The following is a 27,066-nucleotide window of genomic DNA, read 5'->3' as shown; positions in this document are numbered from 1 at the left end:
AGTCTTACAGCCCAGGTGCTCAGTGCATTACTCTGGGGTGATGTCACCTGTCTGGCAGTACAAGCGTGGGAGGGAAGAATGCTGAAAATGCTGCTGTAAAATCAGAGGTGACCTCTGAGAGCACCGCTGAAACATGTTCGCTGCAGCAGTGGAAAGCACTGGGAACACTTGGCAAAGACAACAAAGCCTGCCTGCGCAGGATGCCACGGCACCCATGCACACACACATTCTCTTCTTTACCCTCTCTCTCATATACCCATGCACACACTGTGACATACACATACACGCACACGCGCACACACAAATACACACACACCCTCTCTGGCATATACACAAACCACCCCTCTTTTTCCCTACAACGGGAAACTCTGTCATCTTTTTACATTACATTACATTTTGGCATTTAGCAGACACCTGTATCCAAAGCGACTTACAACAAATACATTTGTCTAAGTAAGTGAATCACCTATCCATCAGTCATCAAAAGAAAAATAAATCTATGCTAGGACCAGGGGCCATTGGCAGTGACAATGTTAGCAGACGGAATAATTAAAATGTGTCTTCTTTTTTTACAGTAGAGAAACTGTACAGGGGGGTAGTGGGGATGAAGAGGTCTTTCAGAGGGACAGTTAAGATGTAGCCTGAAGAGATGGGTCTTTAAGCTACGGCGGAAGTGGAGAGCATCCTCACCTACGGCATCTGCAACTGGTTCTCCAGCTGCACAACAGCGGAGAGAAATGCGCTACAGAGAGTCGTGAGAACAGCACAGAAGATCACCGGCGCCCCCCTCCCCTCTCTGGAAGAGCTGTACAACACACGCTGTCTCAGGAAGGCCTCCAAGATCTCCAGGGACCCGACCCACCCTGGGTACGAACACTTTACCAGGCTGCCCTCGAAAAGGCGGTTCAGGACCTTGGCCGCAAGGACAAACAGACTGAAGAACAGCTTCTACCACAGGGCCGTCCAGGCCCTGAACACAGCAAAGACCTAGGTTCTGGGCCCTGGACAGTCTGGACGGATTGATGGCAGCTGCTGGACTGAAAAAATCAGGTGTAGTGCTGAGGCACAAACATGTACATTTCAAGCCTGCAAACTGCGACACTTTAAATAAATGTGAAATAACACTATTGTGCAATATGACAACCCTAGTCGTCTATCTGTACAGTATAGTACAGTGGATAGTGTACATAGCCTTTATTTATGTAAACCAGCTCCTTCCCTTCTTGTGATTTTTTTTTAAAGTGTCTTTTTTTTTCTTCTTTCCTAACACCAGGGGAGCCACCCCTCCTAAATTTCGTTGTTTGGTACCTGTACTGTAGCAATGACAATAAAGACCATTCATTCATTCATTCATTCATCAAGATAGGTAGTGACTCTGCAGTCCTGACAGCACTGGGAAGCTCGTTCCACCAGCGGGGAGCCAAGACAGTGAAAAGCCGTGACCGAGTAGCGCGACCGCTGCATCCACATAGAGGCGGCGGTGCCAGGCGGCCAGCTGAGGTGGAAGAGCAGAGTGATCAGGCAGGGGTTTGGGGACTGACCACTGCTTGCAGATAGGGCGGGGCTATCCCCTTTGAATTTGATGCAAGCTGCTACTTGGAGCCAGTGAAGGGGACGAAGGAGGACTGTGACATGAGAGAACTTGTGGAGATTGAACACCAGATGGGCAGCATGCATTCTGGGTGAGCTGCTGAGGTCTGATGGCGGAGGCTGGGAGCCCGGCCAAGAGTGCGTTGCAGTAGTCAAGGCGGGGAAATCACAAGTGTCTGGACCAAGATTTGTGTAGCTTCTCTCGTGCGGAATGGACGTATCCTCCCGATGTTGTGTAGAGGAAGAATTTAGAAGAGCACGCTGTCGCTGTGATGTTCGCCGCACAGGATAAGTGGTTATCGAGAAACACGCAAAGGTTCTTGGCTGTCTGAGAAAAGTCTTGGAGAGGGCATGCTTTCCCAGGGAGGAAAAGTAGCTCAGTTTGTTAAGCTTGAGCTTGAGGTGGTAGGCTGATATCCAAGCAGAAATGTCTGCAAGACACGCAGAGACATCAGCACCTGTGAGTCAGAGGGGAGTGAAGAGAAAGATTTGAATGTCATCTGTGTAGCAGTGGTAGGAGAAACCATGTGAGAAAATGACAGAGCCAAGAGATTTGGTATAAAGGGAAAACAGTAAGGGCCTTAGGACGGAGCCCTGGGGGCAGTGGTGTAGTCTAGGTGATGCGCAGGACTACGCCGTATACCCACTAGGAAAGGCCAAGGATTTCCGTATACCCACTTCAAAATGTGTGAGGATACGTAACGGCGTTTTGTGACAGAACTTTCACTTTCATTCATAAAATTCACGCCGTCTGTGTTACGAAGCACTTGACTTCTGGACCATTGGGACTGACTATAGCGTCATATACCATCAACGGGGGGAGATGCGACATGAAATATGTCAAAATGCAGCACTATCATGCACAGATCAGCCTTAGAACATGTCATGTTAGATATACTGTATATAACGTTAGACAGGGAGCGCAGATTTATTTTTATGGCGTTCCGAAATGAACGATATGAGGCTGGGCGGGAAAAATCACAGTATACCCACTAGAAAAAACTAGACTACACCACTGCCTGGGGGATACCAGTGGTGAGGGCTCATGGCCCTCAAGAGTTGGTTTCTCGAGAAGAGGCTGGACTCTGGCTGTCTTAAAGGCAGCTGGGATAGATCCTGTGGATAGAGCGGAATTGATTGTGCTGGTAAGGAATGGAAGGGGGTCTATGGAAAAGGATTGGAGAAAGGAGGAGGGGATAGAATCGAGGGAGGCAGGTGGTTGCCCACTTGGATGTGACCAGTTTTAGAATAACATCAGGGGAGAGGGGGGGAAGAGCTGATAAACCTGACCAAAAATGTGGACAACAGATTCCTTGGGTCAGAAGCGGAGGGTTGAATTTTGGAATGGTAGTAAGAAGCTTTAGCAGAGGAGGTGTAGTTGAGGAGGAGAGAGAGAGATAAGGTTTTAGGTCATCAGGGAGGCCGGTGTTTCTCCATTACCTCTCTGCTGCCCAGAGCCCTATTCTACAGATAGCCATGGAGTGCATGGAGAGGATTGTGCTGGCCTTGAGGTCAGTGGACAGAGAGAGTCGAAGGATGAGGAAAGAGTGGACAGGAGGGCGGAGAAGGCTGCATCAGTGGATAGAAGGGAGAAGGATTCGACATAGGGTATGGAGGATAAAACAGAGGGAGAGAGAGTGGTGAGGGACTGGGTATGCAGGTTGCGACGAAAGGATGGTGTGGGTAGAGACTGACTGGGAGTGGGTGGATCTTTGTCAATTCTTGAGAGACTATCTTCAAATGATGATCTCCTGCTGCTGAAAGGAGATAGGCAGGCAGCACACAGAGGTAGAGAAGGAGCAGCGATGTTCACACATCTCCACAGAAAAATACTTCTATCAAAGCAAAAGGCATCAGTTCTAACAGTCACTCACGGCTCTTCCTTTGAAACTAGGACACTTGTTAGTTTGTTGTTGTTTTGTTTGTGTTTCTATTGTCTCAGGAGTGAGACTCGTGTTTTGTAAGAGACTTGTTCACTGGCAAAAGAGAGGGGGAGATAGTAGGATAGTAGGACAGAGGGAGGGAGTAAAGAGAGGAGGATAAGGGGGGGGTTCAACCCTCACGCCACATGGAAGAAAGCTATTTTGGAGGCAGTTATGTCAGGCTGAGACTGTGTGAATGGAGCCCAGTGGGGGGTTGATAGGGCTTGGGAATATGAGAGAAAAGCACAACCTGTGGTAGCTGCTGTTCCACCTTCCTCAGAGGACCACTGCAAAGACAATAACTTTGTGAGATGCTCTCCATTTATACTTGGTACTGTATATACTAGGTATTGCATATTTCCGTGTAAATGTTTTATACACTATAAAACCAAAATGTTCTTCAAAGGTGCCCCGCAAAAGAAAAAAAACACACTATGTTCTGAGAGACTATGACATGATCCTTCAAAGCTGAAGAACCATAATTTCAAGCCAATGGGTTGAACTACCCTAGCAAAACACTTGAATGGATGTAATACAGTTATAATCAACATAGGGTTAGTGACAACAGAAAAAAATGAAATTCACAATTACCCACAATGCCCTGGCAATACTATAAGGAAGGACATTTGCATATGTGCTAGTGAATTGTGGGGGACATGAGAGTTTCAGTTAAGTTAAGTATAAAAGTATAAGTATAAATGTAAGTAAATGTATCATGATATTTATTAGTAGATGCATGTATCAAGAAATATGTTGATTATGCAGCTGGCTGTCTGAATATTTATTTCTGAATATGATGTTGAACAAATGAAAATTAAGTACCATCCTACAAATATTCATGTAAAGATATCAAATTAAATTGTATTTGTCAAAATCATAGATTTTTAGGAGTTATCTTTACTAAGAGTCATTTTTTACAGTGCACTTGAAGAACTTCCTAAACCTGACTTGGTTGGCCCATATTATTTTTTTCATTTGGATTATAAAAACGTTTTACCTCAAGAATCTCTGAGATTTTACCTGCATTATTCCATTATTCATTCATTACAGTGAATCACCGTTAAGATATACTGTATATATACAGTATATATTTTATTTTATTTTTACAGTGTAGGCTACTTACCGGTATTTGCTGCGTATTTATTTGATGCACCTCTGCAGCCCTGAAACTGTCCTAAGAGATTAAGAATGTTGTATTCAATTGTATTGTATTGTCATACTAGCCCGAATATGTCAAGCTACATAAGGAGCTCTTTATTTACTGCCTCTTAGGTTGTCATGCTATGCTATGCTGCTAATGCGATGCTGGGGTTACACAGCGTAGAGTTAGTTCCTCACTAGGATTGTACAATGCAGTACTGACATTTACTCAAAGGCAGATGGAATGTTGAAGCTTCTGTTGCTTACATTCCTGGTGGCTGTCGAGGCTTATGTAACCAAGGTGGTTCAGTGAACCACACTCATATGAGGACAAACCTTGACTGAGACGTGCATCAGCTCCCCTGAGCAAACCCAGTAAGTCACAGTAAAGTCTGGGGGACGGGGGCCACTGTGCCAGTGTTCAGGCAGAGTGGTGGGGGGCTCCCTGGGGTCTGGGACCTGCCTGGTCAGGCAGAGGGGCGAGGAGGGGGTGAGGGGGAGAGGAGAGGCGTAGGCTCTGGACAGATAAGTCATCCCGTCCTCGCCCACACTGCTCATCCATTTTTAACACTGCAATTAACAGCCTGTGTGACACTGAGAGCCTGTGGAGGGAGATCTCTAGAGTACAGATCAGAGGAGAGAAGAGCAGCAGCCCGTTTCCTCTCCCTTTCTCTCCCTTTCTCAGTGCCATCTCTCTTTCTCCCTCTTGCTTTCACCCTCCCTCTTGCTTTCACCCTCCCTCTCTCACTCTCCCTCTCTCTAAGAATATCCTCTCTACAACTGTAAATCAATAGCAACCATAGCTCCCGAACAGAGGCAGGATGCTCGCATCCACTCTAATGGGCCTTACCTGGCTGGCCTGTCTCGGATCTTTGCTGCACTTTAGAGCCCAAGTCAACATGCTGAATCACTCCCATACAGAACATCAGGGTAGTCCTCCTACGGTACAGTAGATCTGTTTCTGTGTGTCTTCTCATCTATGACAGCTTATAGTAAAAAACGTTTTCCATAGTGTATTGTTGCACATTATGTAACCTAGATTCCCAGTCTGCAGAAAGCCTGGGGAGAGGTGCATAAGCAGAGGTGCGTAAGCGAGGGGTTGAGACCTGTTATGTGTTCGCTACACTCCCAACCAGTCAATAGGTAGCTTCATGCGGAACAGCCAATAATTTCCATGGGTAGTGTTACAAAACCTGAATTATACATAAACATATTTTTTTTTTAAACACTAAAGCAATGTACATTTTCTAAAATATAGCTTGCTGGTAATGTAGGCCTAAGCTAGGTTGATTGGCTAGCACAAACAAATGTGATCTTTTCAAAAGGAACAAAAAAGGCAAGTGGGTTTCTGTTTTCAAAACATCCCTTGTTTCACTGCTACACAACAGCGTGGCAGAGGTCTGGGCTAAAGGGAATGTCTCCAGACCTAAAAAAGTAAGTGTGAGAACAACATGATTCAGTGGTATGTCTACGCAACATTTTACAATGTGTAATGCCCATCCCTTATCAATGAAATGTCCCTAACTTTGTATGCTGAATGCAAAAAATGGGTTGAAAAAAGATGAGGAAAAAGAAGTGTATTCTTTATATCAAGTGTGAAATGCATTTTAAGATCAAATAAACTCGAAACCGGTCTCCCCTAACAAGACAGCAAGTGGGTGGAACATTATGACTCCAGCTCTCATGAAGCACCCTGCCCCATTGTCCCCTGCTTTGTGCTGAGCAAATACAGCTGATGACAGCTGAGACAGCTCAGTCTGATGACAGCTCAGTCTCTGGATGGAGTCAGATAGGGGGTAGTCAGGGTGCGTGAAAACACACACACACACACACACACACATATACACACACGCACACACATGCACATAGCCTATGCACACACACACACACACATGCACGCACACATTCACACACATACACACATATACACACACGCACACGCACGTATGCACACACACACACACACACACACACACACACACACACACGCACACACCACCCCCTAGCGTAAGACTCTTTCATATTTGCCAATTCTTGAGAGACTATCTTGAAATGCTCATCTCCTGCTGCTGAGAGGAGGTAGGCAGGCAGCACACAGAGAGACAGGAGAAAGAGCAGCGATGTTCCCACATCTCCACAGAGGAACACTTCTATCAAAGCAAAAGGCTTCAGTTCAAACATTCACTCATGTCTCTTCCTGGTTGGGATTCAACCTTGTCACTAAGCCATCTTGTCGCTAGCAATGATAACAAATCTGAGGAGGGATTGGAACAGGGGACACATATTAAGAGGGAAGACGGCAAGAGTCTGTCCAAAGTTTTACACACAAGAGAGACTGCTGGAGACAATGACGGCGAAGAGCAAATGATAATGTCTGGGCAGGTGTAGGGTTGAATCAATGTCAACAAATTCATCTGACAAAGGGAGAGAAGAGAAGCAAGAGACAGAGAAACACAGAGAGAAGGGAAAGAACATACGGTACTATCAGAGCTCCATGGGGGAAACAGAATAAGGGTCTCACACACTTCACTGGCACTGATCTAGCATGCATGTGAGATATAGGGGTCACACAAGGGCCAACCCCTGCATAATGGACATTAGTGCACCCCTTCTTCTCTGAGCCCCCCCAGTCCCCCTGGGGCTGAGCTTAGCATCTCCTCTGTACATGGATATCGAACAGGATTTATGATGGATATATGGAAGGTTTCTGTGGTTCCATCTCGGTTGATCAGTCATTCATTTGGCGCCTTCATCCCTCAACTCCTGCCGTTTCAGTTTGAGACTAGGGTGTCAAGAGAGGGTAATTGAAAAGCAGTCGGGATCAATAAGATGGATCACAAGTTCAAGTGTGGTAATTAACATTGGTCTTTTATTCTTTCTTCTTCGGTTGTCCATGGCGATGTCCGATCCTTTAACGGTGAGATCTTTGATGGCTGAACAGTCCTATCCTGGACCCACAGGCTCTATTGCAAGTGGGGCATATATACAGTATGTGGTGGTTTTTGGTGGTAGTGATGGCAACCATGGCTGTAGTTCTCCTAGCTCTCTTCTGCTGTCTTCTGCTTGTCCTCTCCGTCTCCAGCATACAAGCCCCAACACGACACAGCTGTCGCCAGGTGGTGCGGTCAGCAGCAACATCCTCCAGGTCTGATCTTGCACTTCCTCAAGGCGTTCCCTTCATCTGATCCTGATATCGATTCTTCGGCCCTCCAGCTGAGCGTCAAGCCATGACGTAAGTGGCCGTTTAAAACTGTGGGGGAGCCAACATGGAGGCCGTCATGGCCTCGATACTTATAGTATCTTATAGTTGGTCTTTACAAGTATTTCAGTGTGAAGTACACGTTCACGCCAGGTAATTCCCAGGATGCACTGGAGGCGGCGTATGCGGAAGCGCTCTATGGGCTTGATGTGATGGCTGTAGGTTACCCAAGCTTCACAGCTATAGAGGAGGGTGAATACACTGACTGCTTGGTGTACAGCAGCGACCTTTGTGGAGGGATGAATGTCCTTGTTCTGAAATTCTCTGCTCGCATCAGATTCAAGATCCTGGTGCTTGCATACCAGGCAGCTAAAGGGACAGCCCCTGCCTACCTGCAGGAAATGGTCACCCACCAAACTCCAGCCCGTTCACTCCGCTCCTCCACCTCTGCTGGCCGACTGGCCCCACCACCTCTACACCAACACGGCAGTCATGCTGCCCAATCACGTCTCTTCACAACACTGGCTCCCCGCTGGTGGAATGAGCTTCCCACAGCTCTCAGAACTGCAGAGTCACTACCCATCTTCCGTCAGAGACTGAAGACCCCATTTTCCATCGGAGACTGAAGACCCATAAGCTTTTCCCCTTTACTGTGTCCCCTAAAACTTCTATTGCCCCCCTTGTACTGTTTCTCTGTTTCTCCAGTGTCTATATTTTTTTTAAAGTCTAGGTTTAGAAGGAATATTTTTCCTTTTATCACAGACTGCCAATGGCCCCGGGCCTGAGCTGGATTATTCTTCCTGCTACGACTGGTGGATTGATGATTCACTTGCTTAGTCAAATGTATTGATTGTAAGTCGCTTTGGAATAAGGCGTCTACTAAATGCCAAAAATGTAAATGTAAATGTAAGCTGTTATGGTCTCTTTAGCCAAGGGTCTCATTGAGAAGAGGAAACGCAAACCATGCACATCAGGCAGTACATGCACAGTAGCAGGATCTACTATATTCTAAACTACTCTATATGGCTATTTATTGGTGGGCAGTGCTACATAATTGTTACAGATACAGTTACTGCAGACAACATGAATCCCTGTTCACCACAACTGCATTAAGTACACATCTCCAACCCACGGTATGCAAAGGTTATGGGTAGGGTTGCAGTCCGATGACCTGTGACTGGAACACTGAACCCATCAATGATGCCTATTGATCTCCAATAGGCTATCCATTCATGGTGCGCTGGGAAGCATCCGAGAGATGGATTGCATTGCATGCAGGAGAGGAGAAGAAGGAGAGGAGGAGGGAGGCACACACAGCATGGGTCCTCCCATCACTTTGTGTGAAAGACAGCTCCCTGCCTCTGAGTGGACACTCCATCAGGGTCATCATCTTCCAAAAAACAGCAGGAGGATATTTTTCTTCTTTTTATCACCATAACCAGAAATACCTTTTACAGACTAGGTGGAAATGTCTACGGTAAGAATTAGTCACATCCATTAGTCACATCCTATTAGCTAGCTTAATGACTCATATCTCAGAGGGCCACAAGTCTCTGATGTGTGATCTGAAAAGAAAGACTGACCATATTCCGTCCAATTCAAAGGCTACATCTGTATGGTACCTATTCATTGATAGAGGGTGTCTACTAATCATCACTCCTTCCTTATCCCCTTCATCTGATATACAGTACCAGTCAAATATTTCCCATTGGGAAAGTGTGTCCAAACTTTTGACTGGTACTGTAACTTCTCCAAATAAACGTTCTTACATTCGTAATAAAGTGTAACACAGTGAAGTGGAAAGGATGCAGGAAGAGAGGAGCTATTTTCAGACCGAGAGCTCTTTATCCTGAGATTTATGCACTTCAGATGTCTGAATACCCGAGGCTAGATCAAACAAGTCATTTAAACCTATTCAACGATAGAGGGTGTCTAATAGCCGTAATAATCTGTATACCCCATACCTTAACTGTACAGCTTACTGCTATCCATGTCTTGTATATAACGTACTTACGTACAGACTAGCTGGAAATGTCTACGGTAAGAAGAGAGAGAGAACCTGAGAAACCGGTGTGGGGGTAACAAAGGCTGTCAGGATAGGGGTTAGTGGTTGAACCACTCAACAGCATTACTGTCACTCATATCAGTGATAGTACATCATTGTTTTGACTCTTACAAGGTCAATGGAACTTCAAAAGAGCTCCTTGATGGTGCCAGCATGACAGTTTAGTCACGCACCGCACGCACGCACGCACACACGCACACACACACACACACACCAACATGATGCTGCTGTGACATCAGGTCCCCTTGTCAAAGATTTCAAGGTGCCTCTCTACCCTCCAGTGGGTAATAACATATTGCGTTCTATTAGTCATCTGTCACCTACTCTGTCACCCTCCTCCCGGGCCAAGGACTGGCGGGAGAGCAGGGTGGGGGTGGGGGAGGGGACGTCCAAACAGCCTGCTTTTATTCGGGAGAACAACAAGAATCAGGTACTGTAAGAAATAGACCACTCTCCACTGTGTCATGAGGAAATATTCTGTTGAATCGTATTTTAATTGTTTTTAAAAAAATGCTTTTTTGAAAGCTGGCATTCCTTATATGGATGTTTTGGGAGAATAAAAGGGAGCATATCTTAATGCTCTGATTATACTCAATGGCGGTTCTCTGTTCTCTGTTCTCTATACCGAGACACATTGTCGATCTGGATCTACAGACCAGTCAGAGGAGTAATTGAGGGAATGGAAAAACATCCGTTTGTCACAATGGGGCCTGAGATGAAGAGAGGGATGAAGAGAGGGATGGAGAGAGGGATGGAGAGAGGGATGGAGAGAGGGATGGGGAGCACACAGAGCAGGCCATTGTTGCGCCAGTAAAAGGCTCCTCTCCAGAATTAACTATAATCTTCATTAGTCACATCCTATTAGCTAGCTTAATGACTCATATCTCAGAGGGCCACAAGTCTCTGATGTGTGATCTGAAAAGAAACACTGACCATATTCCGTACAATTCAAAGGCTACATCTGTATGGTACCTATTCATTGATAGAGGGTGTCTACTAATCATCACTCCTTCCTTCCTTATCCCCTTCATCTGATATACAGTACCAGTCAAATATTTGGACACACTTCCCCATTGCGAAAGTGTGTCCAAACTTTTGACTGGTACTACTGTAACTTCTCCAAATAAACGTTCTTACATTCTAAATAAAGTGTAATACAGTGAAGTGGAAAGGATGCAGGAAGAGAGGAGCTATTTTCAGACCGAGAGCTTTTTATCCTGAGATTTATGCACTTCAGATGTCTGAATACCCGAGGCAAGATCAAACAAGTCATTTAAACCTATTCATTGAAAGAGGGTGTCTAATAGCCGTAATAATCGGTATACACCATACCTTAACTGTACAGCTTACTGCTATGCATGTCTTGTCTTGTATATACCGTACTTGCCATACTGTAGCTATCACTTATCACTATCATGTTTTATATCACTATTTGCACTGGTTAGATGCTATACTCATACTGCATTCCGTTGTCTGGTACTTGTACTCTGCAATGACAATAAAGTCGAATCCAATCTAATATGTATAATAATCATAATCATCTATAATAATCACTTTCCATTTATTCATTCATGCATTCATTAATTCATAAACTCCTTCCTTCCTTCCTTCCTTCTGTCCCCAATCCCTTCATCTGATATAACGTGTCCAAATAAAACCTTCCATTCTGAGTCAGTTCCTTGGCTGCCATCTCTGTGCTGAGTCATTCTGCGCTGCTATCTTACAGGAATACAGTCTGATAATTACAGCCAGCTCTGTGGTTCTGACCAGTGAGGTGAGGTTATTCGATAGCCTTCGGAAGTGGACATTGGGCAGCCGTTCAGCTATCTTGAACCTCTTGTCTGGAGTCTTGAATACTGAGGCCAGGAGATAAAGCTCTGTCCACCACAACCGCATTAACTACATATCTCCAACCCACAATATGTAAAGGTTATTCTGTGGCCTAGAGAATGGACTCTGGGCTGGGTTGCAGCCCTAATGGTAACCTGTGTCTGGACCACTGAGGGAAATTGATGAATCTGTATTCAACACAGATGCATTAACTACACATCTCCTACCCACAGCCACATCTACAATGCATATACTATACATCTACAACCCACAGCCACATCTACAATACCTACACATCTCGTACACATCTACAATACAACCTAGACAACTACAAACATCACTTGTGTACAGCTAGACAACTTCAAGCCATATTCTGCAGTGCCTCTTAACCCTTCACATTTCTGACCTTCGGTCTCACCTACAACATTAACAACAGCAACGACCCACAGTTTCATCTCAAACCTTCCCATCTCTAACCCACAGCCTCCAGCACAGGGGTGGGGTTTCCATGCCTCTGAATGTCTGATGCATCCAATAATGTCGTTTCCTAGACACAGAGGAAAAAAAAACATGTACATTTTCTAAAAGCACGCCAGCGGGGCCCGCTCCAGTCAAGTGGAATGGGTGCAGGAAGAGGAGAGCTATTTTCAGACGAGCCAAGATGGAGAGCTGTTCATCCTGAGGTTTGCGAACTTCAGCTGTCTGAATACTGTAGGCTAGATCAAACGAGTCATCAAGCCTTTGACGGTTTAGGAGATTGGGGGGTGGGTGGTGGCAGGAGGTCATAGCAGGGTCATCGTGCCCTTAGGTGTTCCAGCCCAGTGCCTCCACAACTAATCAAGGGCTTGCTTAGGCAGATGATAACCTCAAAGTGATGACTCGTTAGTACTGGGCAGGAAAACAATCCTGCGTTCTGTACCCTGTGGGTCCCAAGTCAGAGCTCCAACGTCCCCCCAGAGCTGTCCCAGTGAAGGTGACTCGCCCCCTCTTGCTCCCCCTCTCTCTCTCTCTCTCTCTCTCTCTCTCTCTCTCTCTCTCTCTCTCTCTCTCTCTCTCTCTCTCTCTCTCTCTCTCTCTCTCTCTCTCTCTCTCTCTCTCTCTCTCTCTCTCTCTCTCTCTCTCTCTCTCTCTCTCTCTCTCTCTCTCTCTCTCTCTCTCTCTCTCTCTCTCTCTCTCTCTCTCTCTCTCTCTCTCTCTCTCTCTCTCTCTCTCTGCATTCCATTCCCGAGCATTCAGCTGTGAAGTTCAGTAAAGCGAACACTGATTGGCTTAAAACTACAACAGCTTTTTCCCTTCACTTCCCCCCACCTAGAAAGGGCCTCCAGCAGATTTTACCAGTCAGTCAGAGAAGCACACTGGAACTGCTGCTTTCTACGCAGAGCCAAGTGCTTTTCCCTCCTCAAATTAGCATTTGAAAGGATGCGAGGAGAGCTGGGGGTGGGAAGGGGGGTGGACTAGAGGGACTTTGGGGGTGAGGGGGGAAGGGGAGGGGGGGTGGTGACTAGAGGGACTTTGCCCGTTGGTGAGAAGTAGAGGTTTTCTTCACAAGCCAAACTATTATCCTGCCACTGGCCATTGAGGGTGGGTGAAAAGAGGCCTTTGTCAGTCAGTCCCACTAAGGTTATTCATCCCTGTCACAGAGAGCAGGGCACCATGGCCTCCCTGTGTATTACATCATCTGCTCTCCTTCATCTACCTGTCACAATGTACTGTATGGCAGTTTAAGCACCAAACATTTCATCTGTTGTCTGGGTGTCACTTTCAAGATAGCTTGTCTTTGTCCTAGAGGTCATTGAGCTATAGAAATGGAATTACTTGGTCGAATCATCTGAAGGCATGTGAAATGGCAGACTACAGGCTATTCATACTGTACTGTACAGTGCGTGTTCACAAAGCTTCAGAAGGCCTTTGATCACAGCAGGGGAATAGACGGGAACACAAAGAGGATGTTTTAATGGCTATCATTAATGGCCTGAGATGTCAAGCTGAACTTAGATTCTGAAGTGATTCCTAGTTGAACTTTTTTGCTGTACGGTCATTTATAGGGCAATATAGAATCAAGTTCTTTACTTTAAGCCTGATATTTTGGCCCGATTTCCCCCCTTCCGACCAAGGACAGCAAACGCCCGATTATCGGATGGCTCTAAAGATTATCCTACAAGATTATCCTGTGGTGTGAGTCCATTTCTCCCGACAATCTGCTCGGAAAATGGTCGGGGCCGACGATCGTAATTATTAAACGTGTTCAATATTTACGATCAAAAGTCCTCTTGTGTGTCTGCGAAACTGACAACTCGCGAGTCCGATTGTGACGTGGAATGTAATGTAGCCCATCAAGAAGTGAGCTGACTGACGCGTCTTCTTTTCGTTCTTCTGAACTTAATTTGCCCTGTCGCACATGGCTGTCTCGTACAGGTCAGTCAGGGTACTACTACCCTGATCACGCGAGAATTCTGGCTTGGGGGACAAGACTCTAGAGTCTAGACCAGGGGTCCCCAAACTTTTTTCTGTGAGGGCCACATCATTTTTCCTTTCTGTGATGGGGGGCCTGGGTTGGTCTCTAACATAAAAGAATATGGAACGGAGTGGAATGGAGGCAGTTGCGCAAAGCAATTGCGCGCAGGAGAGCACTGGTGGATGCAAACAAAGTCTAAACAGTTGAATTTGGATGGAATTTATACCTAGTGATATGTCAATGAAATATAATGGGCCCTATTATGCACTTCTTTACTTGCCGTCTTAAGTCTTAATTAAGACCTACCGCCACCCTTATTATGCGCTTCATACGCGCTACTGCTATTATGCAGGTGTCGATAGGCGCCCACACATAAGACGTAATACTCCCGTGCATATATTACTCATTGTGGGAGTGTTCATATGTTAATGAAGTGCACTAGGCGCCCCTGCTATTATGCGATCTGACTTTGCTCCTAGCGCTAAGAAGTGGTTTGAAAAGTTCTTAAGTTTAGACTTCATGCACGTTTTGAAACACGAGCGCGCCTCCGCGGTTTGCGCATGCATGTGGACACACATGAACATGCACGTGGCTCCACGGCAAGACGTCAATTACGGTCACAGTATAAATGCTTTATTTCAGAAGGGAGAGGCCCGCGCTGTACAGTATGTTGCCTCCGCATACTGTGCACATACAGTACGAGCATGCCGTGCGTAATATAATGACATCAACATCTGTCATTCCTGCAGTCTTCCAGCGACCCCTCTGTAATACTTCTCAACTCACAAGCGGAGGTATTGCCGTGTTTATTCAGAAAATAATCATGCACGAGCTTGTTACTTTCTTCTGCAGAGAAGCGTGCTGACCTCCTTCTTAGGACTTCCATAATAGCATAGTGCTAATGACTCAACGCAGCCGGTTCTTAAAGGGAATGGCACCTGGCACGCTGATTGGGTTGATTGAGAAGACGCCCAAAACACACCCATGACTAATTTCTTTGCTTAGCGCCGGGTTTTAGGCGCCCACTACCGCACGCATAATAGCAAAGTGGCCTTGACCACGCCTCCACGTCTTAAGTTTAGATCTACCGCCTCGTCTTATTGCTTAAGACTTATGAAGTGCATAATAGGGCCCAATCAGTTTTACAGTCTGATACTTGAGGGAGGACCCTCATCATACACAGGGGGACCCATGAAGCAGGGCTGTCTGGGGGTCCTTAAACGAGCATCAAACCCTTAATTTCTTGCATTCTGGTGAATTTAGATGCAATTTGTGCCCTTTCTGCATCAATTTATGGTGGAAATGTCATTATTTATGTAAAGGAAAACACAATATTCAGGCACCAGATGACCATTCAAAATGTAATGTAATATAATGCAATATAAGGCTCTCAGGCATTCTGTACTTTCAAATATGTATTCTCCTTGAGCAGTCAACATCAACTATCAGCTATTTCGCTAGCAAACACGAAAGCTAACTTATTTGCGAAACAGTGCCCCCGCCACCACGTCGGTGCAATGCCGCAATTGCAGTTAGAAATTACACGTTGTTCAAAGGGCCGGTCCAAGTGTGGGGGTGGGCCGTGTTCGGCCCGCGGGCCGTAGTTTGGGGACCCCTGGTCTAGACTGTCGACCTTTGTTTGTGGTGTGCTGTATTGGGAATATCGGAGCACACCACACAGAATACGATCAAAACTGTTCAATCCATGATTTTTTATCTTCATGTGTGGGGTCTCTCTCAGATAGAAAATCTGTTAAGATTTAGAAAAATCTTTATGTGTGTACCAGGCTTTACCGAAAAACTTTTCTGTTAATGTCCTTGAAGAATCTTCTTTCTGACTTAGGTGGTCAGACCATACAACTCTCATTCTCTTCTCATTCTCTCCCCCCTCCCCCCCTTGCTCTCTCTCTCTCTCTCTCTCTCTCTCTCTCTCTCTCTCTCTCTCTCTCTCTCTCTCTCTCTCTCCCTCCCTCCCTCCACCCCCCTCTCTCCCACTCCCCGGCTCTCCCCCCCACTCCCCCCACCCTCTCATACCACAGTGGTATTTGCCAAGCAGCTGTCACTGAGGAGACGACGGCCGTGTCAACAGCCTTGTAACTATGGAGGTATGCACAATAGGAAACATGTAAATCATAGCCTACAAAATATTCTCATCCACCACCACCTCCTGGCATGGCTCTGTTGGTCTCACTGTGTAAAATGTATGTCTTAAACGGTGTTGCACTTCAACTCGATGGTCTTAACCTTGAAATGAACACCGACTTCCCTCAGAGAAGTTGTTCCTTGGTGGTGATAGATGAATAGACTGATGAAAAAGGGATAAACTTTGTTTAATGAGTTCACAAACAGATGCTAGCCCTGTGTGTGTGGGGGCTGAAATGCTGACTATGGCGTTTGCTGCACAGTTGTGTTGGTACTGACGCCATAGGCTGCCGTGCGGTGAACGCAGCACCCCACAGGTCTCCATACATTCAACCACAAGCCCATTCTTGCAGCCAATGCGACGCTGCAGAAACACAAGCATGACTGTGTGGTTTGATGTCCTGAAATGTAATGGCACCATCAACTTTGAACCTACTGAACAGTATTACTGCATGTATGATTGTTTTGTATTGTTTTAGGTACCCCCAGTAAGAGCAGCTTTTGTAAGAGTTAAGAGTTAATGAGGGATCTGAATAAACATAGTAAGCAAAAACAACCTATTGCATTTCCTAGAAAGATAAGCATGGTAACCTGACTAATCACCCAGGGCCTTCTTCTTCTTCTCACTCGAATGGAGCCCTGGGTGATTAGTCAGGTTACCCAGTGGCCACAGATCCCCAGGGGTGGGTGGGTGAGGGGGTGGCGGGGGGGGCAGGGGGGGAGTTGCAGATCAATGAGCGGGCGGTGCTCCATTCAGGCATGGTGGAGCCCCCAGCCTGGGTCGGCATGCCGATGGATGAAGTCATACCCTCACACACACACACACACACACACACACACACACACACACACACACACACACGGGATGTTGTTAACCCACAGCCCAGTGGATATTCTGGTCATTTTCACCCAGGCTGCCGCCGCCCCCTTTCATGTATTGTTCTGGCCCAGCGATTGAAATGTCCGGCCTGCCTGCCTGCCTGCCTGCCTGCCTGCCTGCGCACCACCAGTAGCTGGGCTCAGGCCCGTCTGCTGGAGCTGGTCAGCCTAGCACTGGGCCTAATGAAAGACTCATACAATCAGCAGAGAAGCTTCTAAAGCCTCCGCTCGGTCAGGCTGGTGACAGCGCCAAACGGCTGAACGTTGGAGGTGTGTGTGTGTGTGTGTGTGTGTGTGCCAAAGGCTGAGCACTAATCTCCCTCTGAACAGGCACATTAAAAGGCCCTTGATGGCAGCAGCCGTAATGGAGCACAAAAATGTAATTCCATCAGCTGTGGCTGCGACCAGACGGTTGCTCCTTTTTGTAGCCTGTGTGTGTGTGTGTGTGTGTGTGTGAGTGTGTGTGCGTGTGTGTGTGTATGAGGCTTGCGTAACACTCCTCCCTCCCTCTGATGTCGGGGACTGAGAATTATACTCTTTACCGCCCCCCTCCCCCTTTCGTTCTCCCCATCAGCCACTTTGTTCTTGCCGCCTCAGAGTTGGGGGAGGAGTTTTCACTTAGATTTGTGTGTGTGTGTGTGTGTGTGTGTGTGTGTGTGTGTGTGTGTGGTGGGGGGGGGTCCCTGTAAGCAGCCACTGGGGATAACACACACAACCAAATGACCCCCGCCCCACACACACATACACACACACACACACCCACGCACACACACACACACACACACACACACACACACACACACACACACACACACACACACACACACACACACACACACACTCACGGGAGGCTGGAGAAGAACAATAAAAGACCAGGAGGAGGGAAAGTGTTTTTGAAGTGCCATGCAATCCACCTAATGAGGTCTGGTTGAGAAGCATGTCAGGGTAGTAAACAGCATTGAGAGGTGCTGGGAGGGACTCTCTAGAGAGGAGGTTGGTGATCCTTTCTCTCTGCCTCTCTCCGCTGGGATCAATATCCTGCTCTAATGCGATAATTCACCAGTAATGGAAAAGGGTCTAAAAATTGGCCAATTCAGCACATCAGGGAGAGAGAATCAATTAGCAGAAAGAGATATTGAAAAGGCAGAAGGATGGAGGGGGAGAGGGAGCGAGAGAGGATGTGAAAGGGGAGAAAAACAAACAGACAGGGAACTGCTGAGCAGAAGAAGTCTAGAGGTCTGCTGAATTTAGCAGAAGAAATATGATTTGCCAATGATGAGAGCCGGGCGGGGATCTAGTGTGTGTCATGTCAAAGTTTATTGTGTGTGTGTGTGTGTGTATTTGGGTGTAAATCATATACCCCAGCATCTGGCTGCCTCATCATTACCACCCCTGGTAGACCACCCGTGCTACGATGTGACGCGTCATACAGCTGTTGTTTACAAGAGGTCAGAGAGCCTTGACACTGAAAGCTCGCAATAGACATCTTTTTTTGCACAAATCTAAGTGTGCAAATGCTGCTTTTTTTGCACTCTAATTGATACTCTTCAGCTGCAGCACCCCAGCTAAGTCTGATCACGGATGAGCGGTGGTATTTTCACTATATTGGGAATTTACATGGTGAAATGCATTCTTAGACATGACTACGTCGTCATGATTACAAAGATGCCACTTGAAATGCATGAAACCCAAGTTTATTTGAGTCTTACACACACATTCGTTCATTTTCAGCGTTTCTGAAAATACTGTAGGCAACTGGTAAGATACAAATACGTGCTGTCCTGCCCTGTACCGTCCCGGTCTGGTCAATGGAGAAGAGCCTTATGACAGATGGAGGTGGCTTCACTTCCTGTGCCTCCGGCTTCTATCAAGACAGTGATGGAGCTCTGTAATAACGCTTAGGCAGGCTGCTGAGTGGGGGGTGGTGTGTGTGTGTGTGTGAGTGTGTGTATGTGTGTTTAAGTGTGTGTGGGGGTGGGGCGGGGAGGGTTGGGCACACTGCACTTCCAAGGTGAATATATCCAGAATGAACAAAGGAAGGGGGGGGCCCCTGTGTGAGGTAGATTTACGACAGGCGTTCAGGCTTGTGCTGGATGAACCCAGGCTGGCCAGCTATACGGCTCTCATCGTAAAACAAAGACATCAGGCAGACGAGGGGGACGGCTGTCTCATCAACGTCGTTATCACGTCGAAATATATCTCCAACATAACATCTTAATAATCACACAGCCTTTGGAGAGGTCTACTACGAGGTACTACAAAGATGACACACATGGCTGTGTTCTCTCAATTTAGAACACACATCCTCCTCTCTGGAGTCTAGAACACATGCACATACTGAACAGTATCTCTGCCACTTCTCAATACCAACATATGAGTTATAGGATACTTAACATCATACTGTTGAGACCTATTATGGCAGAACAATTAAGAGAGGACTTTGTAGAATTCGGAGGACGGGCTCATTGTAATGCATGGGATGGAATGAGGAATGTGTGTTTGATGCAGCATTTCTACCTCTACCAGCCTCACACGCAGTAGGCTATTACAGTACAGGAAGGCTTGCTGTAGTTATCAGAATCAGAGTTGCTTTTATTACATCAGTGTACACGTTTAAAAACAGGCAGGTGAGATTTGCTTAAACAGCCTAATAGCCTACTGTACCTACCCTACACAGGAGCTCTCATTGAGGTTTGTACTACATGGAAATGGATACAATGACTCATGTCCATATCAGAACACAACACCAGCCCCTCTCCTATTGTTCTACCCCAACATACAGACGATATTTATATGCCCGGCGTCAAGGCAGAACAAAGGCTCAGGTTTCTTTTGATTGTTTGTCAGTCCTCTATTTCCTTCTCTCTCTCTCTCGCTCGCTCCTTCTCTGTCTCACTCTCCCTCCCTGCCTCCCTCCCTCCTACCCCCCAGATGGTTGGAGTGTAGCGGAGAGAGAGAGCTCCCTTCACGTTAATAGAAAGGTCAACACTGACAGTGAGCAATGCATGTTAATATCATCATTTTACAAGCCAAATCTCTGCTGCTCGCATTCTGGCACTGACAGCTAGGCCACATAGTCCTTCCTCCACTGGGAGGGAGGGAGGGAGGGAGAGAGAGAGAGAGATATGGAGAGATAGAGAGAGAGAAATAGGAGAGAATGTAAACAGTGTGAATAGGTCAGACTACCAGAGTAAATGTGTGCCTAGGAGAGTTATAATATCTCATTTATATACAGAAAATCTGGACTTATGTGCTGCATTTCAGAGTAGTTCATGACATCCTATTGCAACTGTCAGAATGTTAGCCAAACACTACACTGTATGTACATGTAGGCGCCTATACTTTTATACTCAGTAACAGAAATGATGGATGGGATTATGTTATGCAACTAGTAAAAGCAAGTGAAAACATAACTTTCTCCTTTTCTGGAGTCGATTTTTCCGATCCACACAAGAAAATAAGAAAACGCATTCCCCAAGCAGGATAAGAGTTGACTGGATTAGGGATCGTATGTGACCCCTGACCTCTTACCTTGACGTCGTCTGCTCCTTCTGGGTGCAGGCCGGGTAACCGAGCAGGTCACTGGTTGTCCCGGACGAACGCAGAACCGGTCAAGTCCAGTAATGGACCACGCCATACATGTACTCTCTCCCACTGAGTCCAGCAGCCACTGTCAGCCCACGGAGCTGGCAGAAAGGAGGGTACAAAAACATGCTAAAACAAACAAAAAAAGACACGTGTCTGTGTTTTACACAGAGAGAAGCAACAACAGCCTCTAGGACAGGCAACGTGCCCTGGCAAAGGGAGAAGGGGGTCCAGCAAGCTTGCTACCTCATCAAACTAGACAGGACAGGTTCAGAGAGAACGCGCTAGCAACAGGTGGTCTAATCAAACATGATCTCTGTCCAGTTGCCATCAGTCTGTCAATTAAGAGGCTACATTCACCCAATAAGAGAGTAACCTGATCTGGTGGGGTTGCCTTGACTGTGGGCATTATGTCTGCCTGGCTGGCTGGCTGGCTGGCTGAGGGGCTCAGAGACCACCAAAGCCACTCCCACAGGGGAACAAGCTATCAACACACCATGACAAGGAGAGAAAATAGACACAGTATTGTCTGAAATGTTGAGTACTGCGCATTGTCCTTGAATAAATGATGACGATCTAGGAATAAAACAAACAAAACGACACAATCTCAGTTGACGAACAATAATAGTTATTTATTAAAGAGAAAAAAATGAATTTACATTTTTATACCTCCAAAACAGGGAGGACACTGATAAATAAAGCCTCATTATAAAAAGCTTAAATCGATCCCCCCCCCAAAAAATCCACAATCAATACTTTAAAAGTTAAATTTGTACATGACACATATTTACATAATTGTTGCTTTGCCCTTTTTTCTTTTTACATGAAATTCAGCAAGGAAATAATAATAATAATGTACCTTTTTAGTACAAACACAACATATTACTTTAAAAGCGCTGGTATACAGTATTACTGTAAAACCCATTCCAACTCCTCACAACCGCTGGTTAATATTCTAGTGCATTTTAATTTGAGCATAATGGTCTCCCCTATCTTTGCAATCATAGCCACAATGCATACATGTACAACAATATTACAGAGCTACTAGAACTGACAGTTTATGTTTTGGAAAACTATTGGCAGACATTCTCTGATGAATATCAAAGTGGTAAACGGAGTCTAGCTGGGTAACTCCTTTCCAAAGTGGGATATCTTGTGTCTATAAGGCAGAGAGTGAATGAACCAATCAAAATGCCAATGTTCTCCCTATGCTTTCATTTTTAAGGTTCATGTGGTGATTTATTTAGAATATGACCATGGGAAAAATTGAACATCAAGATAATTATCCCACAGAAATGGTTAATGGAAAAATTAGCAAGTTGCTACAGCACCATCTAATGGTCAAAACAAGCCAAAGACAGTCAAAGGCATATCAAAAATCAAAGCCCTGTAACAGACAGAGTGATTAGCACCGTATTTCAGTTTTACAGGCGGAGCCAGGAGACGGTTTAAATTCCGCTCATCAGCAGAAAAGAGAAATGACGCAGCAGAAATATTAGTCTTTCTGCAGCTACGGTTATATCCATCAAAACCCCAGAGAGTGGAGTATGGAGGAGAGGAAAGATCAATGAATAAAATCCTGGGACATTAATTATTCTGGTGCATTTGAGAGGCATAAGAGAGCTTATGGCACAGCCTATCAATACTGGAGCAGACTGAATCATGGGAAATAGAGGGAAATGGAGAGATTTGTCCAAAGGAAAGGTTAGATGTGTCTGGTATTAGTTATAAGAGGACAGCCTGACCTGCAGGTAAATTGCTCAATGGAAATCCAATGGGAGATGAAAAAAGGGAATGGGTTAATTTATATATTTGTCTCCAATATCAGTATTGAATAATACAGTAATAATATTAATAATATTAATAATAATAATAATAATAATAATAATAAAAAACATTCAGATAGAGAGTTTTTGTATTATCAATTTGTAAAACTATATCCTCACAGGTCTAACTCAGTCTGGGTCAATAGATTGATTGTCACTCATTTGAAAGCAGAAAGTCATCTCCACTTGTAACAGAGTGAGTTTTCTATAAAGTGCTCATCGCCATCACACCGTGCTCCTATTGCATTGCAGTGATTGACAAATAGAATGGTTCACAAATTGTGTAATCAAGTTGTGCAGAGATGGGGGGGGGGGGGGGGGGGGGATACAAAGTACCGCAAATGTTCAACCCAACATTACTGTAAGTCTGCTCTGTAACTGTGACATCAACACTTTTCATTCAATTTTACATTCAATTGTAAAGTGGACAATAGAGGGCAAAAGCAACACGACAACTGAAGCTATGTCTTTGTATTTCGCTCCCTCTTTCACAAGGACTCTCTCTCTCTCTCTCTCTCTCTCGTGCTCTCTTCCTCTTACTCACACATCCGTCTCTCTGAGACATGCTCCTGTTTCTCTTCTCCTCCTCTACGATCTCCTCTCTCTCCTTTCTTTGGCGTGGCTTGTCTCTCGCTTCCTCCAGACTCATTCAGCCTGCTCTGTTGTTCTGCTCTGACTCATCTGTTAGTCATGTCTGTTTGGCTCCTCATCGTTAAGTCATGTCTCAGCTCTAACCTTGGACTGCAGACTGCTTCCACCCTGCTCGGAAAACATCTTGTGAAAGGTTGATGAGGGGAATTAGGCTCTAGTTGATCATGGGTAGGGTAAGGCCTCACAGGGCCCAGTGCTAAGCAATACCATGACAGGAAACACCTTACTAAAGCTTTACTCTGAGTTGGAAGATAAACTGTATGCTCTCGTTTGACATCGTTATTGACTATACCACTTCCGGGCTGTCACGGCGGCAGGATATCGGGTGTTTGATGCGTTAATGTCTTTTCTCGAATGAATGCCTATTTAGCAGATACTTCAATGTTGGGAAAATCTCCACGTCGGCACTTGTTCTCTTTAGTCTTGCCTTCACAGAGACACGGATGTTAGCTACTGTATACTTTATGGATGATGAAACGCTCCTAATGCATGGTATATTCCCTGATGCTGTCCAAACCCTACCTGGAACACTCTCTAAGGAAAACAACCCATGAATGCATGTGTTTCAAGCCACAGCAGATTTGCAGCAAACCCTAATTATCATCATGAATCAGTCACACCCCCAAAGCCTTCCGAGTGGCGACAGAGTGTCTGCACGGTGTCATCGTGGGTAATCCTAAACGGTGTCACAGGAAGTGATCTAGTTGAGCTTCCTGTCTGTGCCCCACCCTCTCTCAAAGGTCTATGGGCATGTCAGTAGGGCTCAAGTCTGTCCGCGTCCCCTCCAGGGTATTGCAGTCAGCTTATGCAGTTGCCATGGTGCTGTGGGTGTGGGGCATTGTGGGATAGTGGAGGAGACACAGGGATCAGCAGAAGAAGATTTCTCCATCAGCCTGAGGCTCGGTGTTCTGGGGATCTGTGGTGGAGAAAAGACGGACGTACACATTAGGGAAAACCGACAAGTGTCTTTACTCAATTGAATAAATCCGAAAAAACATAATTCACTGAAAGCTCTACCTCTATCTATTAGTTGTTTACCGCAGATGTTAAACGTTTTCTATTATGATCATTACAATCACCTGGCTGTGTGTTCTGTCCCTTCCCCTTCTTCTTCTTCTTGTCCTTCTTGTCCTTGGTCTTGGCCAGCTGGAGCAGGCGGTTAGGCATCTGGTTCGGGGCCTCGCCACCCTGGGCCTTGGACCCAGAGTTGGAGGAAGAGAAGGGGTTGAGGCTCAGGTTCTTGCCCTTTCTCTTGGAGCCCATCCTCAGGAAGGGTTCTTTGGTGACGGGGGAGGAGGACAGGAGCTCCGCTTCCCCAGGGTCTTTATCCAGCGAGCCGGAGCTCTGGAACCTCAGAGAGTCATCTGAGGTGGTGGAGGAGGTCCGCTGAATCCTCTTCAACTGCTCTGCCTGCAAACACAACCAGACAGTGTTAGTTTTTTTTTTTACAGCAAGTGAAAAGTTTAAGCCTTCTTATTCATTGAATCACTACTTTTGTATTATAGAGTTTTAGAGCTTTAGGACTACTATCACGCTAGAGCTGAGGTGGAGGTTATATATATATAAAAAACTATTAAGAACTAAACTGTAAACTGTATTAAAAACTGTAGGAAGGAAGAGTTACGAGGAGTAGGTAAGGTCGGTGGTTACATAAAACCATGAAAAGTCCATTGTGGTTGGATGTTCTTATTTAAGAGTTACATAACCTCGGGAGCACAATACCCTGAAGACATGGACAAAAGACTAACAGAAATCACTGTATGAAAACTGTGCCAAAAAAGAATATAATAGATTCGAATACAACTTATTTGTCTATCTGTCGGAAATGAATCTTCTGCTCTGCACTAAACCCCATTCAGACAACACACATAATAAACCTGGTCCAGTCCAGACACATAACACATTTACACTAATGAACACGACTGTATAAGAACCAGGCCTATTGGTCCGTCTCACCTCTGCTTTCTTCAGCTGCTCCACCAGCTCCGCCTCCCTGCGTAGCCCCTCCCTGTCCCTGTCCAGCTTCCTCTGGGCGTCCCTCAGTCTCTCCAGGTCTCGCTGATACTCCTCTTTCCTCCTCTGAAGCTCCTCCCTCTCCTCCTCCAGACGCCTGCGCCTCCTCCCGCCCTCGTCCTCTTGCTCCTTCACCTGCTCCTCCCGCTCCGACAGGCCGTCCTCCCTCACCTCCCACTCCCTCTCCCTCCTCCTCCTCTCCTCGGCGTGCGCCGCCTGCTGCTTCTGGAGGTTGGCCGCCTCCTGCCTCTGCTTCTCCAGGCTGCGCGTCTTCTCCTGCTCGATCAGGGAGTTGGGCCGGGAGGACGCGGTAGAGGAGAGGGAGGAGACGGAGGAGTGGCGCGAGGCGGGGCGGTCGCTCAGCGCCTGCCGCTGGTCCTCGATGAACGTGTCCTGTTGGACGACCACCGCCTGGAGACGCACAGAACGCAGTTAGTATGTAGATACGGTAGAAGTGTGTTTACACATACTGTCATTCACATAGCAACCGTGTGTGTGTGTCAGAGGTAGTACAAGGAGAAGGAGACAAACTTTTACCTTCAGTGTGGTGAGCAGGCTGTGGAGATGAGTGACGCTATGGAGCACCTGCTACAAGACAAGAGGAGAGTAGAAGAACCCATTACAATGCTGAAAGACTAGACTGTACACACGAATGACATGGTTTATCTATATACAGTGCCCTGCGTAAGTCATGGGACAGTGAAGCATGGTTTCTTCTTTCGGCTCGACATTCCAAAAGTTTGGAATTACTATAACGGAAGAGATTCTCTGCTTTTATTTGATGGTATTTGTGTACATAATTATTATATATATTATTATTTTTTACCATTAAAAAATTACATCACTTTTTATGCACAGTCTCCCTATTTCAGGGTACCCAAAAGTGGGACAGATTCATCAAATGTCCAAAATAAGCACTCATGTTTAGTATTTTGGTCACCAATCCTTTGCATGCCAATAACTGTCTAAAGTCTGCGACCCGTTGACCCCACCAGATGCTGGGTATCTTCTCTGGCGACGCTCTGCCAGGCATGTACTGCAGCCACCTTCAGTACGGTAGTTTGTTTTGAGGTCTTTTTGCCTAAAATGTTATCATCAGGAAATTAATAGGCTACTGAATTGGATTTAAATCAGAAGACTTCCCCCAAGTCTTTCCAGATCTTTCCACTTTTTTCTCGGAAAAACTCCCTAGTTGCTATGGCAGTATGTTTTGGGCCATTGTCTTACCTGTATGGTGAAGCACCATCCAATGAATTTGGGGGCATTTTGTTTGCACTTCAGAATACATCCTGCTGCTGCTGTCAGCCGTTATAATCATCCATTAAGTTAGTCAGTTCTAGTGGCAGCTAGCTATACATGCCCAAACGTAACACCCCCTGCACCATATTTCACAGATGAGGTGGTATGCTGTAAACTTTGGGCAGATCCTTTTTTGTCTAAACTTTCCACTCTGGTACATTATCATAGTTGTCTTATCTGTCCACAAGACCTTTTTCCAGACCTCTGCAGGCTTTTGGGTACTTTTTAGTAAACTGTAACATCCTTTTTGAGGATAACTATGTAGTGGTTTGCACCTTGCAATGAAGAGTGGAGAGTGTTCCTGATCTGTGGGACAGTTGTTGTTTTGGGTTTATTTCTTACTTATGGTGAACATTCTTCGGTCAGTCACTGTGGTTGTCTTTTTTGGCCTACCAGCCTGTTTGGGATTGCTGAGTTCGGCAGTTTTTTCTTCTTTTTAAAGATGTTCCAAACTGTTGATTTTGGCAAGC

General features: G+C 45.9%; 1 protein-coding gene across 1 annotated transcript in view; it reads right to left on the bottom strand.

Moving 5' to 3' along the window:
* Nucleotides 1–21,418: 21,418 nt before the first annotated feature.
* LOC308170408 (A-kinase anchor protein 13-like) overlaps nt 21,419–27,066 on the bottom strand; it is a 47,615-nt gene continuing 41,967 nt past the window's right edge. The window contains exons 29-32 of the mRNA XM_080545201.1: nt 25,835–25,885; nt 25,241–25,708; nt 24,364–24,694; nt 21,419–24,200 (exon numbers count right to left, since the gene is read on the bottom strand). Of these exons, the coding sequence (XP_080401327.1) occupies nt 24,151–24,200; nt 24,364–24,694; nt 25,241–25,708; nt 25,835–25,885 (900 nt within the window). The 3' untranslated portion in view covers nt 21,419–24,150. The remainder of the gene's footprint in view (nt 24,201–24,363; nt 24,695–25,240; nt 25,709–25,834; nt 25,886–27,066) is intronic.

This window comes from Nansenia antarctica (genome assembly GCF_963989245.1).
Source record: "Nansenia antarctica genome assembly, chromosome: 14".
NCBI classification, from domain to species: Eukaryota; Metazoa; Chordata; class Actinopteri; order Argentiniformes; family Microstomatidae; genus Nansenia; species Nansenia antarctica.
The sequence above is the reverse complement of the archived record's forward strand: the minus strand, read 5'-3'. Positions and strand labels throughout refer to the sequence as shown.